The 15,308-nt window shown below is 40.7% G+C and overlaps 1 protein-coding gene across 1 annotated transcript in view; it reads right to left on the reverse strand.

Moving 5' to 3' along the window:
• Positions 1-15,308, reverse strand: part of sntb1.S (syntrophin, beta 1 (dystrophin-associated protein A1, 59kDa, basic component 1) S homeolog) — a 74,938-nt gene that overhangs the window by 1,062 nt on the left and 58,568 nt on the right. The window contains exons 4-6 of the mRNA XM_018223926.2: positions 12,213-12,352; positions 6,314-6,510; positions 3,360-3,550 (exon numbers count right to left, since the gene is read on the reverse strand). Of these exons, the coding sequence (XP_018079415.1) occupies positions 3,360-3,550; positions 6,314-6,510; positions 12,213-12,352 (528 nt within the window). The remainder of the gene's footprint in view (positions 1-3,359; positions 3,551-6,313; positions 6,511-12,212; positions 12,353-15,308) is intronic.

Raw genomic sequence — 15,308 nt, forward strand, 5'->3', positions numbered from 1 at the left:
CACCTGAAGATTTGTGTTTTGTATAAATAAAAGCCCACAAAGTGTTAATTTAAACAATTTAAGGTGGTCAGTCTCAGTTTCTGTGCTGAAATCTGTGCCGGGCCCTTGAGTTTCGCTACCGGAAGCTCACAAACCCTACCCCCTACCCTACGTAGACCCCCATCCCTCCCCCCCGGGGAAATGCCCCTAATGTTTTACTTACCCCTTGGTGCAGACTCAGGGATCACAATTCACGGCAGCCATCTTCCGGGTCTTCGGTAATCTGAGACTGGCAAAGCAGCGCATGCGCAGTTGTAGCAATTTCCTGGTTTGCAACAACTGCACATGTGCCAAAATGGACGGAAATTGCAGAAGACACAAAGACCCGGGAAGATGGCTGCCGTGAACTACGATCCCTGAATCTGCATCGAGGGCTAAGTATAAAGTATGGGGCATTTCCCCGGGGGGACAGCTAGGCTGGGAGGGGGGTCTACATAGGGTAGGGTTTTTTTTTAGTTACGGGTTAAATTCTTCTTTAAGTAATTTCTTATATCTACAGTATAAATCTATAATGAAAGAGAGAAACAAACAAACAGAGAAGGCTACATGTTCTTTACATATATATATATATATGTGTGTGACCCTCATTCTGCATTGGGTGCTACTTAGATAAGTCAAGTACAGACCTAAGGAATGTGTCCATGGGTTTATCTGTGTTTGGTATAGTTTCTATAATTTATTGAGTGTGAGAGGAAGTTTGGGTGAGTGTTTCCCAAGCACAGGAAGATGGAAGACATTTGATGGTGACACCTGACTTGTGTTTGCCCAAGATAAGCTTGTTTGGTAGATGTTTGGAGGGAACTTGAAAGGCAGATCATTCACACATCATTGTAGTTGAACTGTGAGCTTCCCATTTGTACACAAACACAGTCAAGGAGGAAATTATATGATTAAGGTCAATGGACAGTGGAGGTCAGAAAAAATTCAACCTGCAGCCGACCCTAACGTGCAAAACCTCAACCTGCACCTGATCCTAATCTGCAAAATGTGGCTGTTTTACAACCTGCATCCAATTCCTCCCACAGTCTTCTCACTCTGTATTCTACTTATGTGTGAATCTTTAGTTCCAAGAGTGGAGGAGTGCACTTCTTAAAGTAGAACTAAACCCTGAAATGAATATGGCTAAAAAATGCCACATTTTATAGACTGAACTTATTGCACGAGGCTAAAGTTTCAGCTTGTCAATAGCAGCAATGATCCAGGACTTCAAACTTGTCACAGGGGGTCACCATCTTGGAAAGTGTCTGTGACACTCACATGCTCAGTGGGCTCTGATTGGCTGTTGAGAAGCTAAGCTTAGGGCTCGTCACTAATTATCCAGCAGAAAATGAGCTTCCCTGGCTGTAATATAAGCTGATGCTACAGGTTTGCTGATTATTAAATTCTGATGCTAATTGCACTGGTTTCTGTGCTGCCATGTAGTAACTATCTGTATTAATTGCTAATCAGCCTTATATTGTGACATTTCTATTCTATGTGTACTGTATATTGTGAGTGGGTCCCTAAGCTCAGTAAGTGACAGCAGCACAGAGCATGTGCAGTGAATCAGCAGAAAAGAAGATGGGGAGCTACTGGGGCATCTTTGGAGACACAGATCTTTACTGCTAAAGGACTGTGGTTGCCTTGGGCTGGTACAGAAGCACAAAACATAATGTACAACATTTCTAGCTACTTTTTTAGTTAAGCTTTAGTTCTCCTTTAATCTGACCAGCACCTAATCCTTACCTGCCATAGTTGGCCCAAAACCTGCCCAACCAATGGCCAACCCGCAAGTCACTGCACGCTTCGGGTCCTCTCTGACAGAACAACAGTGATCAAAAGGCTAGCTCCAATATCTAACGTTTGCCTCCCTTTTGCTTTAGAGGGATACGTGCAATGGCAGATTATTCTGCTGATAAACTGTGAGAAAGCCATAAGGGCACTGCCAGGGTTAATCTCACACTAATGCCTCAAGTGACCTATCTGTTTTGAGCAAGGTGAAAAACAGATTCATTGCTCTAGTTGCAAGTGCTCTCTACATAGGCTCTAAAGGGTGAAATTTCCTTTCAACAGTCAGATTTTACGCAACATATTTATCCCCAACCCTTTGGACGTTGCTCCCAGTTGCCACAAAGCAGTTGAATATTTTTGAATTCCAAAAAATCAAACGAAGGATTGCACACGCTGGATCTAAAAAAAAAAAATATACAAAAATCATACCAAAATATTTGACGTTAGCCCAACGAGCTTCGACCAAAGTGGTCTTCCTCAGGGGCAACAAATAAAAAATCAAAAAAGGCAGGGCTTTTTTATTTTTTGCCCCTGAGGAAGACCACTTTGGTCGAAGCTCGTTGGGCTAACGTCAAATATTTTGGTATGATTTTTGTATATTTTTTTTTTTAGATCCAGCGTGTGCAATCGTTCGTTTGATTTTTTGGAATTCAAAAATGTCATGTATTTTGGTATGATTTTTGTATATTTATTTTGATGTAATAAATCATTTTTATTTTTATACAATCCTTCGTTTGATTTTTTGGTTATTCTATTTTTGGAGACTCACAGGGGGAGCCTCCTTTGGATTTGAACCTCACACTTACTTACTGAGTGTGTGCTTTTCTAACTTCATATTTCTGAATTCCAGGCTTGGAGGCAAGTTTTGGTTGCATAAACCCAGGTGTACTGCCAAACAGAACCTCTTGTAGGCTGCCAGTCCACATAGGGTAGTCCACATAGTCCTGCGCAGGTCCATTTTTTGGAACCCGTACCCGACCCTAACCCACAACCAGCAATCCGCAACCCGCATTCTTACCCGCTTGGACCCGCTACCAGACCCACAAATACTTTATCCGCAACCCGGACCAGCTGACCATCAAGAAACAGGAAGTGCTGTCATTGTAACCCGGAAGTGACATCATCGGAAATAGGCGTGATCAGAAAAAAAGGAGTAAAAATCGCTGTTGAGAAGACCCGCGGCTGACCCGCAACCCGCAGAACCGCCGACCCGCGTCTATACCCGCACCTGGAACTTCCACCCGCAACCCGCAGGGTAACGCAGGTACCTGACCTGCTGCAGGACTTTAACATAGGGGCTACCAAATAGCCAATAACAGCCCTTATTTGGCACCCCAGGAACATTTTTCTTGCTTATGTTGCTCCCCAACTCTTTTTACAATGAATATGGCTCATGGTTAAAAAAAAAAAGGGGGGGGGACCCCTGCTTTTGAAGGTTATCCACACTGCAGTTATAGAATAAGAACAGGTTTGAAAATGGCAATTTTGAGGTCAGAAGGAACCTGTCTGTCAGTTCAAGAATATTCTTATATAAAAAACACAGCACTTACTAATTCTCCATCTTTGCCCCCGAAGTCTAAATAGAGTATTTTAACTCCATCGTCAGATGACATTTTCAGTTTTTCATAGGGGAACTGCACCAGGGGTCGGGAATAGGTCCCATCCAAGGCTTCAGAGGTCAGAGAGAATCCATGATCATAGTTAATAACCAACCGACACTCGTTATTCTTGTAAGTGCAAGCTGAAAGGAACAGAAAACAAGTGAGGGATAAAAGCCAATGAATAAGCCCACGTGACTTCAGTGTAATGAATTGTCATAGGTCGGTAGGAGGACCTCTTCCAATGAGAAGGCTGCTAATCACAGAAGGCAGAGAGATGTGAGACCATCAGCTGCTCCATTTCTCATGGTAAAAGTGACTTCATATCTTTATAAATATGCCCCATGCTTTTTCTGCCATGAGACAAGCTGAAAGCCGTGTGTTCTGATATGGCGTCAGCCTCTTGGCACCTCGTTATAAAATCCTAACCAAAATAAAACTTGCAATACAAAATGCTAATTTGCTCCCACATTGGTAAATGATTGTGATGTATTTTATTACGATCAAATTCTCAGAAAACAACACACTGTGGCTGAAAACACGGCCTAGTTTTGCACTGGTATAGGCAAATGAGCTATTTTGTGTCTTGCTGAAAACAGTGAGTAGAATTAAAAAAACAACTGAAAATTAATATATATTAATATATATATCTCAAAATCGCCAAATGACCGCACTCATAGGACTATGTATAGTGCAAAAAAAAAAAAACCTGGTTTATTTCAGGTTTTTTTTGCACTATACAAAGTCCTTTGAATGCGTTCTTTTGGCGATTTTGATATTTATCTGTTGTTGACCAGCACCAAGGCAGTGACGGAGCCTTTGAGTGCACCAGTATTTGTGTGTGTATATATATATATATAATATCAAATAAAGGAAAAGTCCGCACTCATGGGTCTTGTGTAGAAAAGTAAAAAATGACTTAGTGTTTATTCGACGTTTCGGCTCCTATACACGAGCCGTCCTTAGGAAAAACTGAGGACGGCTCGCGTATAGGAGCCGAAATGTCAAATAAACACTAAGTCATTTTTTACTTTTCTACACAAGACCCATGAGTGCGGACTTTTCCTTTATTTGATTGTACAAATTTTTTGTTCCAGCACCAGGGCAGTGACCAGTGTTCTGTGTGCACCATATATATATATATAGTCCACATGCGTGATGCACTTCAGTAGACATTCAATACCTTATCTGGAAAACCCCAGGTCCATTCTGGATAAAAGGTCCCGTACCTATGTGTATATATACATACACCGGCCGGAACTAGGGGTAGGCAGAAGAGCCACTTGCCTAGGATGCCTTCCCCTAGCTTGGACCGCTATGTTCAGAAGCTGTGGCCACAATTCTATGTTGTTTATGGTCTTCTGTGCATGTGCACTCTTGCATTTCCGCTCGCACACTTCTGCGCATGCACGAGTGGCGGGGGGCGAAGTAGTTGGCCGGGTTGCCTAGGGCGGCCGGCTGAGTAGGCCCGTCACTGATATATATATATATATATATATATATATACATAGCATCTTTTTCTAGTTACATAATCAGTCCAGCGCTTTTCGTTATTATCTGCAATTTATGGAACACTGACATATTTACATATAGCACTTTACAGAAATAGTTTATCATTCACATCAGACCTTGCCCCAGTGGAGCTTACAATCTATGGTCCCTATCATATTCACACACAATAATATCAGTTTTATCCGGAGTCAATGAACCTGCTTCCATGTTTTTGGAGTAACTGGGAGAAAGCCATGCAAACTTGCAGATAGTGCCCAAGCTAGAATCAAACTCAGGACCCCAGCCTGAAAGCAATGCAATGCTACCCACTAAATGTGATTGTATTACTTGCAGCATCTGGATGCAGGACAAAAATGTACACTTTGGATTATCTGAATTCGGTAACCTCCTGCAAGAATGTGCATTTATCAAGTGTCAAATTTCAAATTCATGTGAGTTTTTTAACACTTCCATGAACTCGAAATTTGACCAATCAAAATTTATTAAAAGTCGGGTTAACAGAATCGACCCAAAAACTCGAATCAAAAAAACCTCAAATGTCAGGAAGGCTGCAAACGAATCCCTGAACCTCTCCCATTGACTTAAACAGCAATTCCAATTCAGCAGGTTTTAGGTGGCGGATAGTCGAATTCGAGTTCTTAAAGGGCCAGAGTATGATCAATCTTGGAAATCGAATTAAAATTTTTTTAAAAAATCAAATCGAATTTTAATAATATTGACCATTAAAAAAAAATGCAAAAATTTTAATTTGGAATTTTCAATTTGACCCTTGATAAATCTGCCCCTAAAACTTCAATCCCCTATTGGAGCTTATTTATTATTAAAAAAGCACGATTTAATCAGATGGGGGACAAACACGAAAAAACCGAGCAGATTTTTTTTGGTGTTTTTTCCCGAAAAGCCCGAATTTTCCTGATTTTTGTCCGAAAAGTCCAAAATAATCAGATTTTTTGGCTAAATCCAGCACAGACCACAGAAGATTCTAAATAGTATTAAGACCTCTCCCATTGACATTTAGGAGCAGATTTACATAGGGTCGAATATCGAGGGTTAATTAACCCTCGATATTCGACTGCCGAATGTAAATCCTTCGACTTTGAATATCGAAGTCGAAGGATTTACCACAATTAGTAAATGGGCCCCATACTGTACAACCTCGGTGGGTCTGAAATGCTGGATTTTCGTATTCAGACTTTTTCCATCCTAGGGGTGTAATAAATCCCAAATAAATTTTTTTCACTAAAAATTCTGATTTTATAGTAAAAAAAAACTAAATTTTTTTTGAGTTTTTGCCATTTGTACTTTAATAAATAACCCCCTTAAATTGTGCTGAAATAATTCAAGCAGGGAGCGCAGTTGGCAGAAGAGAGGAGCTGTGCCCAGGTGGTACTTACGTGTGGAAATCTCTTTAATGAGCTCGGCAGAGTGGTGACAGCCCTGTACAACAGACCTGGTCCAGAGGGAGAGATCCCTGTTAGTCTCGGCTCTAAAGAAATGGGTCTCGATTCCTTGCCTCGACCCTGTCCGTGTAGCAAATGAGAACTCTGTGCCAGAAAGGGAAGATATTTTCCCAGGGCCGGAATGGACCAGTCTGAAAAATTGAATATACCGTATATGTAATGTACTCACTACAGAAATTCAGTGCTGTATTAAAAATATCAAGAATTGACATATTACAGCTTATCCCTAAGGGCAGTGTTACACAATCATCTTGTAGTTGAACTTAAAGACACGTTCAATTGCAGCCTAGTGAGAGAGTTTTCAGTACAAATTAAAGTCTGTGTGGCCTGTGCCATAGAAAACAATGGAACTTGTTTTTTTACACTGCTACTGTTACTTGGAATAGCCCCTTAAATGGGTTGTTCACCTTTAAATTAACTTTTAGTACGATGTATGTAGAGAGACAAATTGGTTTTCATTTTTTATTATTTGTGGTTTTTGAGTTATTCAGCTTTTTATTCAGCAGCTCTCCAGGATGCAATTTCAGCCATCTGGTTGCCAGGGTCTAAATTACCCCAGCAACCATGCATTTATTTAAATAAAAGACTGAAGTATGAATAGTAATAGTAATAAACAGTAGCAGTAGCCTTACAGAGCATTTGTTCTTTTAGATGGGGTCAGTGATCCCCATTTGAACGCTGGAAAGAGTCAGAAGAAGAAGGAAAATCATTAAAAAACTATATAAAAAAAAATAAACAATCAAGGCCAATTGTGCTTATTATAGAGGAATAACTATGCTTATGTAGCTTTATGGTATCTCTCCTTGTCCCATTGATGGCTTATTTGTCTGACCTCAACAATACCATGTCACTGTCTTTGGGCGGCTTAGCCAGGTCCTCTTCTGCAGTGATGGGCGAATTTCTCCCGTTTCAATGAAAAATTTTGATTTTGAAGCCGACGGCAAAATTTGCCGGCTTCAAAATTTGTTCAAGGCCGGCAACAATTCCGACGCCGGCATCAATTTGACGCACATTAAAGTCAATGGGCACCTTTAATTGTCAGAATAGTCGCTGATGTCAAAAAAATTGGGACGCCGGCAAATTGTTGCGGCAATTTCGCCAAGTTTTTGCTGAATAAATTCGCCCATCACTACTTTTCTGGCCTCTTGTAATGGGCTCTAAACACAATAGGTACAAAGCTGTAGCCAACCTGCTATAAAAACAATGGAATACTGAGGCAAGGCTGAAACTGCAAGAAATGATGCAGAATTTTCCATTGCACAGATAAGGTGAACATTATATATAAAGGAAAGTAGCGTCTTTTTCCTTATTTGCAGCCACTGTCTCTTTAATATACACACGAGAAGGGGCACTGGATCACTGATTGATTCGAAAAAAACAATAAATAATGGATAACAGCAGTGCAGATAATCATCTTTCCAATCCCGATAACACTTAGCCTAGTTAATGGGCATTGCAGAATGAAAAGGGACATTATACGGATCAGTTATTGATTCTGAACGCAATGAATATTTTATCAAAATGTTCCTCGTCATATCCCCACAGAGGACTTATTTGAAGTTATTGATGGGTAAAGCTGGCCCAATATTCTCCTATAACTGCGCCTATTATTGCCCTTCTTGTTATTTTATTTTATATACACAAACGTGCAGATGAAAGCTAGTGTAGAGAGTCGCCTCTAGTTCTCAAGCAATAACCAAAAAATAGTCAAGCACGGCCTTCTGCTCAGCCGACGTAGTTGCTATGTGTCATAATAGCACCTTAGAGACGGCTCTGTCTTCCATGTGTGACTGCTGGTTTTCACCATGAAAGGAGAAGTCATGCTAAGATATGTGGCAGAGCCAGAAGGTGCATAAAAAAATTAAAATAAATAAAATTTATAGTACAAAAGATCAGGATATACTACGGTGTTGGTAACTGACGGTACCCCAATTATTAGATGACCTAATTTAACATTTCCATGACATGGACCAACATGAGGTATATCCAACCTACTGGACTATATGCTAAATATTAGTGCAATATGACCACATGCAAAGATCAAAAATTCTGAGGTAGGGGGCGCTGTGGAGGCAGAGGTGGAAAGGTGAGTCCTTCAGGCAAGAACTGGCTGTGCCCATGGAACACGGAAAGGGAAGGAACAGGGTGACAATGCCGTAGAATCTGTCTGGGTGGAACGGCAAAGTTTAGGACAGGACAGGATAGTGCGGGCGGGCGAAGAGTCAGATCAGGATGGGGGACTGGATAGGAGGAGGACTGGCTAGCAGGAGGACTGGCTAGCAAGAACAAAATCAGACGAGGCAGGGCAAGGTCAAGGCAATGTTTAGGCAAAGAAAGGCAAGGAAGACAAGGCAAGGTTAAGGCAGGACAATGCAAGGTAAGCCTCAAGGCTAGGCTCAAGGAAAAGGGGCTAGAGCAGGAACCCTAGCTAGGGATAATGCTAAGGTAAGTCAATGCTCAGGCAAGGAGGGTAAGGAGGGTTGGTCTTATATAGGGCAGGGTCCTATACAATAGGATAGAAATCATATACTAAATATTAGACCACAAACAAAGGTTGTTCCAGTCCACCAGGTAGAAGTATGGCCTGGTCATGTGAGGAATCCAATAACCCAAAATAGGTGGGTTTGCCTTGCAGTTTGATTGGCCAAACCAGTTACTTTAAGAAGTCACAAGTGCAGATGGTCATACATACTCAAGTTAGTAGGCTGTCATTTTGGTCATAAAAGGAAAAAGAAGCCATTAGCTGCCCCCCTTAAAGCTACCTGCACAGAAATGCTTTTATAGTTGTCCATCATCCATCTTTTTTAAAATCTGCTGGAGCACCCCAGTGGATAAACAATGTACTCCATTGCCTGTCAGAAGAACACAGACTCAGAGTCCAAATTTATCTCATTATTTTATTAAAAATACTCCAACCAAATCCGCACAGGTTTTTTCCCCTTATTTAGCAATACATTTTCACGAAAAATTTCCTGTGCGGGGAAAAAACCCAAAAAATCGTGAAAAAAAATGAATCAAACTAATTTTTTCGCATTTTCCACCCGAAATCTCTGATTCTTTCTAAATTTTGCAAGAAAACCATGAAATCTTTGGATTATTGCACGAAACCCAGCACAGATCAAGATAGCTTCAGAACTTCTCCCATTGACTTACCGTATATACTCGAGTATAAGCCGAGTTTTTCAGCATCCAAAATGTGCTGAAAAAGTCTACCTCGGCTTATACTCGGGTCAGCCGACAGTAGCTGAGATTTCAGTCACTTTTAATCATTCCTATACCAACAGTTCACTTGGGGAGAGACTGCAATATCACACAGCGCCCTCTGTTGGTTATATGAAAGAATAACATTGCGCCCTCTGTTGGTTATATGAAAGAATAACAGTGACTGCAATAACACACAGCACCCTCTCTTGGTTATATGAAAGAATAACATTGCGCCCTCTGCTGGTTATAGGAAAGAATAACAGTGACTGCAATATCACACAGCACCCTCTGTTGGTTATATGAAAGAATAACAGTGCGCCCTCTGTTGGTTATATGAAAGAATAACAGTGCGCACTCTGTTGGTTATATGAAAGAATAACAGTGACTGCAATATCACACAGCACCCTCTGTTGGTTATATGAAAGAATAACAGTGCGCCATCTGTTGGTTATATGAAAGAATAACAGTGACTGCAATATCACACAGCGCCATCTGTTGGTTATATCAAAGAATAACAGTGACTGCAATATCACACAGCGCCCTCCGTTGGTTATATGAAGGATTAACAGTGATGGCAATATTACACAGCGCCCTCTGTTGGTTATATGAAAGAATAACAGTGACTGCAATATCACACAGCGCCATCTGTTGGTTATATGAAAGAATAAGAGTGCGCCCTCTGTTGGTTATATGAAAGAATAACAGTGCGCACTCTGTTGGTTATATGAAAGAATAACAGTGACTGCAATATCACACAGCACCCTCTGTTGGTTATATGAAAGAATAACAGTGCGCCATCTGTTGGTTATATGAAAGAATAACAGTGACTGCAATATCACACAGCGCCATCTGTTGGTTATATCAAAGAATAACAGTGACTGCAATATCACACAGCGCCCTCCGTTGGTTATATGAAGGATTAACAGTGATGGCAATATTACACAGCGCCCTCTGTTGGTTATATGAAAGAATAACAGTGACTGCAATATCACACAGCGCCATCTGTTGGTTATATGAAAGAATAACAGTGATGGCAATATCACACAGCACCCTCTGCACATGGTAGTGGGACAGTGGGACAATGCACACAGTAATCCGTTTGGCAATTCTCTGTCACCATCAACCTTGCAAAGAAGTCCGGTTGATCACTGGGGGGGTCGCTTTGGCGGAATGTGCGCTGCTGGGAGACAGGGCTGTAGTTGTGTCTAGGCTTATACTAGAGTCAATAAGTTTTCCCAGTTTTCGTAGGTAAAATTAGGTACCTCGGCTTATACTCGGGTCGGCTTATACTCAAGTATATACGGTATATGCAACCTCGGCAGGTCTGAGATGCTGGATTTTCAGATTATGATTTTTTTTCATCCCCGGGGGATAATAGATTTCGAAAAATTTGTGTTTTTTTTTAAAAATTTCGGATTTTCTAGTAAAAAATGTTTTTTGGGGGTTTTTGCCATTCGGAGTTTAATAAATAACCCCCACGGACTCTGCCTGTGGAGAACTGCAAGTTAATAATGTCCTGGTATAAATGTAACCCAGGCGGGAATGTAACCCAGATCAGCTCTGTAAGTCATCAATTCTAATCAATGTGTCAACGGCAACTCCATGATACTAGTTAAGAATACAATATACATCTTTTATTAACTCCACTTGTATCTGTCTGCTTTTTCTTGAGCACATTCATTGCAGGGGATGCGCCGGGCAGCATTAAGCACATCAGTGGCTCATAATATATAAAATAAAGAGCATCCGGTACCTTCCACCATCCCAGGAACTGTTTATAGCCCGTTGGCGATCCCGTCTCCGGCGGCATCCTTTCCAAAATGACGGTGCCCATGATCAACGTGGACCGACGCCCGATGGCGTGATGATGTCATGCGCCGGCGTGAACTTTGAAAATTAAAGGACTTCCAGGCCAGGGGTTTGATGCCCGATTATAGGAATTTCTCCTGGGTTTCCTAAATTCCTGAATTATTGGTTCCTGGCTTCCTGACCCTTGAACCTGATTCTGATTCTTGCTGTCTGCCTTATTGAGCACTTGCCTGAACTTGACTACTCTGACCCCTTTTGGATACCGCAAACTTGGACTTTAACTCTAAGCTTCCTCCTTGGTCCGGGCTTCTCCCGCTGGGAGCCAATAGGTCCCCTGACAGACTCTAAGCAGGTCACCAAATTCTTCTATTACCATCTTTGCAAACCAATACTACATGGGCCGTGTTTAGTGAATGGTTGGTTATCTTGATGATATAGCAAAGGGCCTACTCCAAACTGTTGGGAATTGTAGAGGATGTCCTTGCATGATGTAGTGGTGCTTGTGTCGTCATCAATGGGTGTAGCTTAAATAGTCAATTCCAATAATCAGTGTCCATAAACTTGTGACCATATTATGTACAGACCTGTGCCTACACATTCAAATTAAAGGATTTGCCCCCTGAAACCTTCAGAGGCATCCATGCTACATTTTGGAGAAGTCACCGACAGCCTCTTGTAGTTGCCATTTTTTGAAAATCTCGGTAAGTGCAAAAGACCCGCCTAGTCTATAAACATGGCTTGAACAACACAAAGGCCAAAAGCTTTAGCTCTCTACTTTAGTGGACAGGATGAGATTAGGAAGAAAAGAGAGTTGAAGTACCTGGTGGCTATGAGTGGGTAGGTATGTGCTGGATTGAGCCAAGAGTCCTTCCTGCGAGGCATAGAATCATACATGAGAAGATCCTTCTCTGTCAGCACCATCAGGACCGGCTTCCAGTGTTTCTCATTCTCTCCAGGTACCTAGAGTAAAGCACAGGGCCCATGAGTAGGAACAACTGGAACTAAAGAGCTAAACTGCAGATAAACACATTTTTCAAATGAATATCCAGTGTTGATTGTAGTATAATGGCCGAGTTGATTTACCAATTCAGGTGGGGGGTCCAGGTGCACAAGTTTTGGGAGGCAATAAATACGATTAGATATTCATAGTAGTACTGGCACAAAACTGGACTTCACTCCATTGCTTGGCGCAATTAACAAAATAACATCTCAAATGATGTTGCCTTACACGTTTCATCAAAATGACAAAATTGATGCAAATTACCCATAACAGCACCACTAAGTGAATGTCCAATATTAAGGGCAATGAAGAAATATACTCACAGTTCACCCCAGTCCATGGGTGCATAAACATGTAACAAAACCAAAATATTTGTGAGTTTTTATTCAAAAATAATAACCAAATCAATAAAAAGGAAACCTGTTAAAAAAAAAAATAATAACCAAAAATAAAGTTAAAAGTTCAAACCATTTATTAGGACATACAGGTGAAGGCATGACGCGTTTCGTGCCTATTGGGACACTTACTCATAGGCCTATGAGTAGGTGCCCCAATAGGACGAAATGTGTCAGGCCTTACACGTTTCATGCCTTGTGCGCACTTAATCATAGGCTGTGATTAAGTGCCCACAAGGAACAAAACGCGTAAGGCTACATCATTTGTAATGTTATTTTGTTAAATAAAATATACTTTTAATCGTACCAAGCAGTGGAGTGAAGTCCAGTTTGTGCCCGTCCCATCTTGAATATCTAAAAGCTAAAAAAAAAAAAAAAAAAAGCAAAAACCTTTGCATTCTATCTGTCAGACCCATTCTGTTTATGCTGATTTGGTAGCCGACCATAATGTTTCAAATAGAAACTCATACTAACTATGCATGTCCCTATGGGCTGTTGTTTAAAAATATTCTAATTTCCCATTCAAAAGACGGAAGGACATTTTGGTCACCTTGGTTTTCCCCATGAACAGTTTCCCTAACGGTGGCCATATATAACAATTATGATCTTTTCACAGGAAAGATCATTTGCATTTAATACAGACATGGGGAGGCACATTTATTAAGGGTTGAATTTTTGGAATTCATGTGAGTTTTTTTAAACTCACAAATTTACGATTTTACTCAAAGTTCGATTATTCGATTATTCTTTTAAAAAATCGAATATATAAAACTCAGACAAATTTTACCGACCCGGAAAACTCAAATTAAATTCAAAGTTTAATTTGACCAAACTTGTTTCGAGTTTTTCGCAGAAAGAAATTCAAATGTCAGGAAGGCTACAATCAACTCCAAATTGGTCACTGCCCCTCTACCATTGACTTATACAGTAATTCAGCAGGTTTTAGGTGGCGAATAGTCAAATTTGTGTTCTTAAAGGGCCAGAGTATAATAAATCTTGAAATTCTAATTAAAACAGCAGCTTGTTTATATAAACTATAGTAGTACTTATCTGTTATCTACTGTGTATCCTGTGCTTGAATGGCTGCCCCCATGACTACACAGCAGCTTGTTTATATAAACTATAGTAGTACTTATCTGTTATCTACTGTGTATCCTGTGCTTGAATGGCTGCCCCCATGGCTACACAGCAGCTTGTTTATATAAAACTATAGTAGTACTTATCTGTTATCTACTGTGTATCCTGTGCTTGAATGGCTGCCCCCCATGGCTACACAGCAGCTTGTTTATATAAACTATAGTAGTACTTATCTGTTATCTACTGTGTATCCTGTGCTTGAATGGCTGCCCCCATGGCTACACAGCAGCTTGTTTATATAAACTATAGTAGTACTTATCTGTTATCTACTGTGTATCCTGTGCTTGAATGGCTGCCCCCATGGCTACACAGCAGCTTGTTTATATAAACTATAGTAGTACTTATCTGTTATCTACTGTGTATCCTGTGCTTGAATGGCTGCCCCCATGGCTACACAGCAGCTTGTTTATATAAACTATAGTAGTACTTATCTGTTATCTACTGCGTATCCTGTGCTTGAATGGCTGCCCCCATGGCTACACAGCAGTTTGTTTATATCAACTATATTAGAGTTTCTGAAACAAACACACTAGTGTTACCAAGGCAGGGCAACACTACATTATATGTTTATTACTTAAAACACTTTAATTTTTTAGTGTTACTGTTCTTTCAAATAAAATCAGGTAAAAGGTAAGATGGAGGTGTGTGGCTCTTTTAGCATCAGCAACTGTCAGTGGACAGGAGCACTGACCTGGAGTCTAAGGTTAGAGATTATATTCACTGGGGGTGCCTAACACATTGGAAAGTGTGTATCACTTTACTTGTCCTTTAATTTAAAGGTATCCCACATTGTAATACATTTTTCATGGGTTTTGCTGGTTATTTCATGTGAATGGGACCGGCTCATGTTGGGGGCCCCTGAACAGGTGCCATGTTCCAAATATTTCCCAGAATCATTTCCAGCAAATGTTGTCAGACACTCATGAGATGGACAAGACAACTGCAAGTGACCAGGTAATAAGTGGAACAGAATTAGCAAGAGGCAAAATCAGGGAAGATTAAGGCAGTGTGTGCAGGATTGCTCCTGACCGTGCCATTTATCTGCCTCCCTGAAGTGCTGCATTATTGCTGATCCTGGCAATGCAAGAGACTCCCATGCAATACAATCTCTTACTGAACGCAGAAAAGATATTTATTCTCATGCTTAGAGCAAAGAATTGCAAGGGAGGCAGTGTCTCATTAGCTAATGCTCTATAGCCTCAGTTATATAACCCAGAACAGGAGAATACACTGTATTACAATATATAAACATAAATCATATTGATAATCATAGTAACTATTTTATGCCTTTTCCATGTCCCTGGGCTGTTCTAGAAGAACATTTGCTGCTCTACCGCTTATATCTGAGACAGCTTCAGGTGTGAGTTGGGGGTCCAGAGTAGAG

The sequence above is a fragment of the Xenopus laevis genome, chromosome 6S, assembly GCF_017654675.1.
Source record: "Xenopus laevis strain J_2021 chromosome 6S, Xenopus_laevis_v10.1, whole genome shotgun sequence".
NCBI lineage: Eukaryota > Metazoa > Chordata > Amphibia > Anura > Pipidae > Xenopus > Xenopus laevis.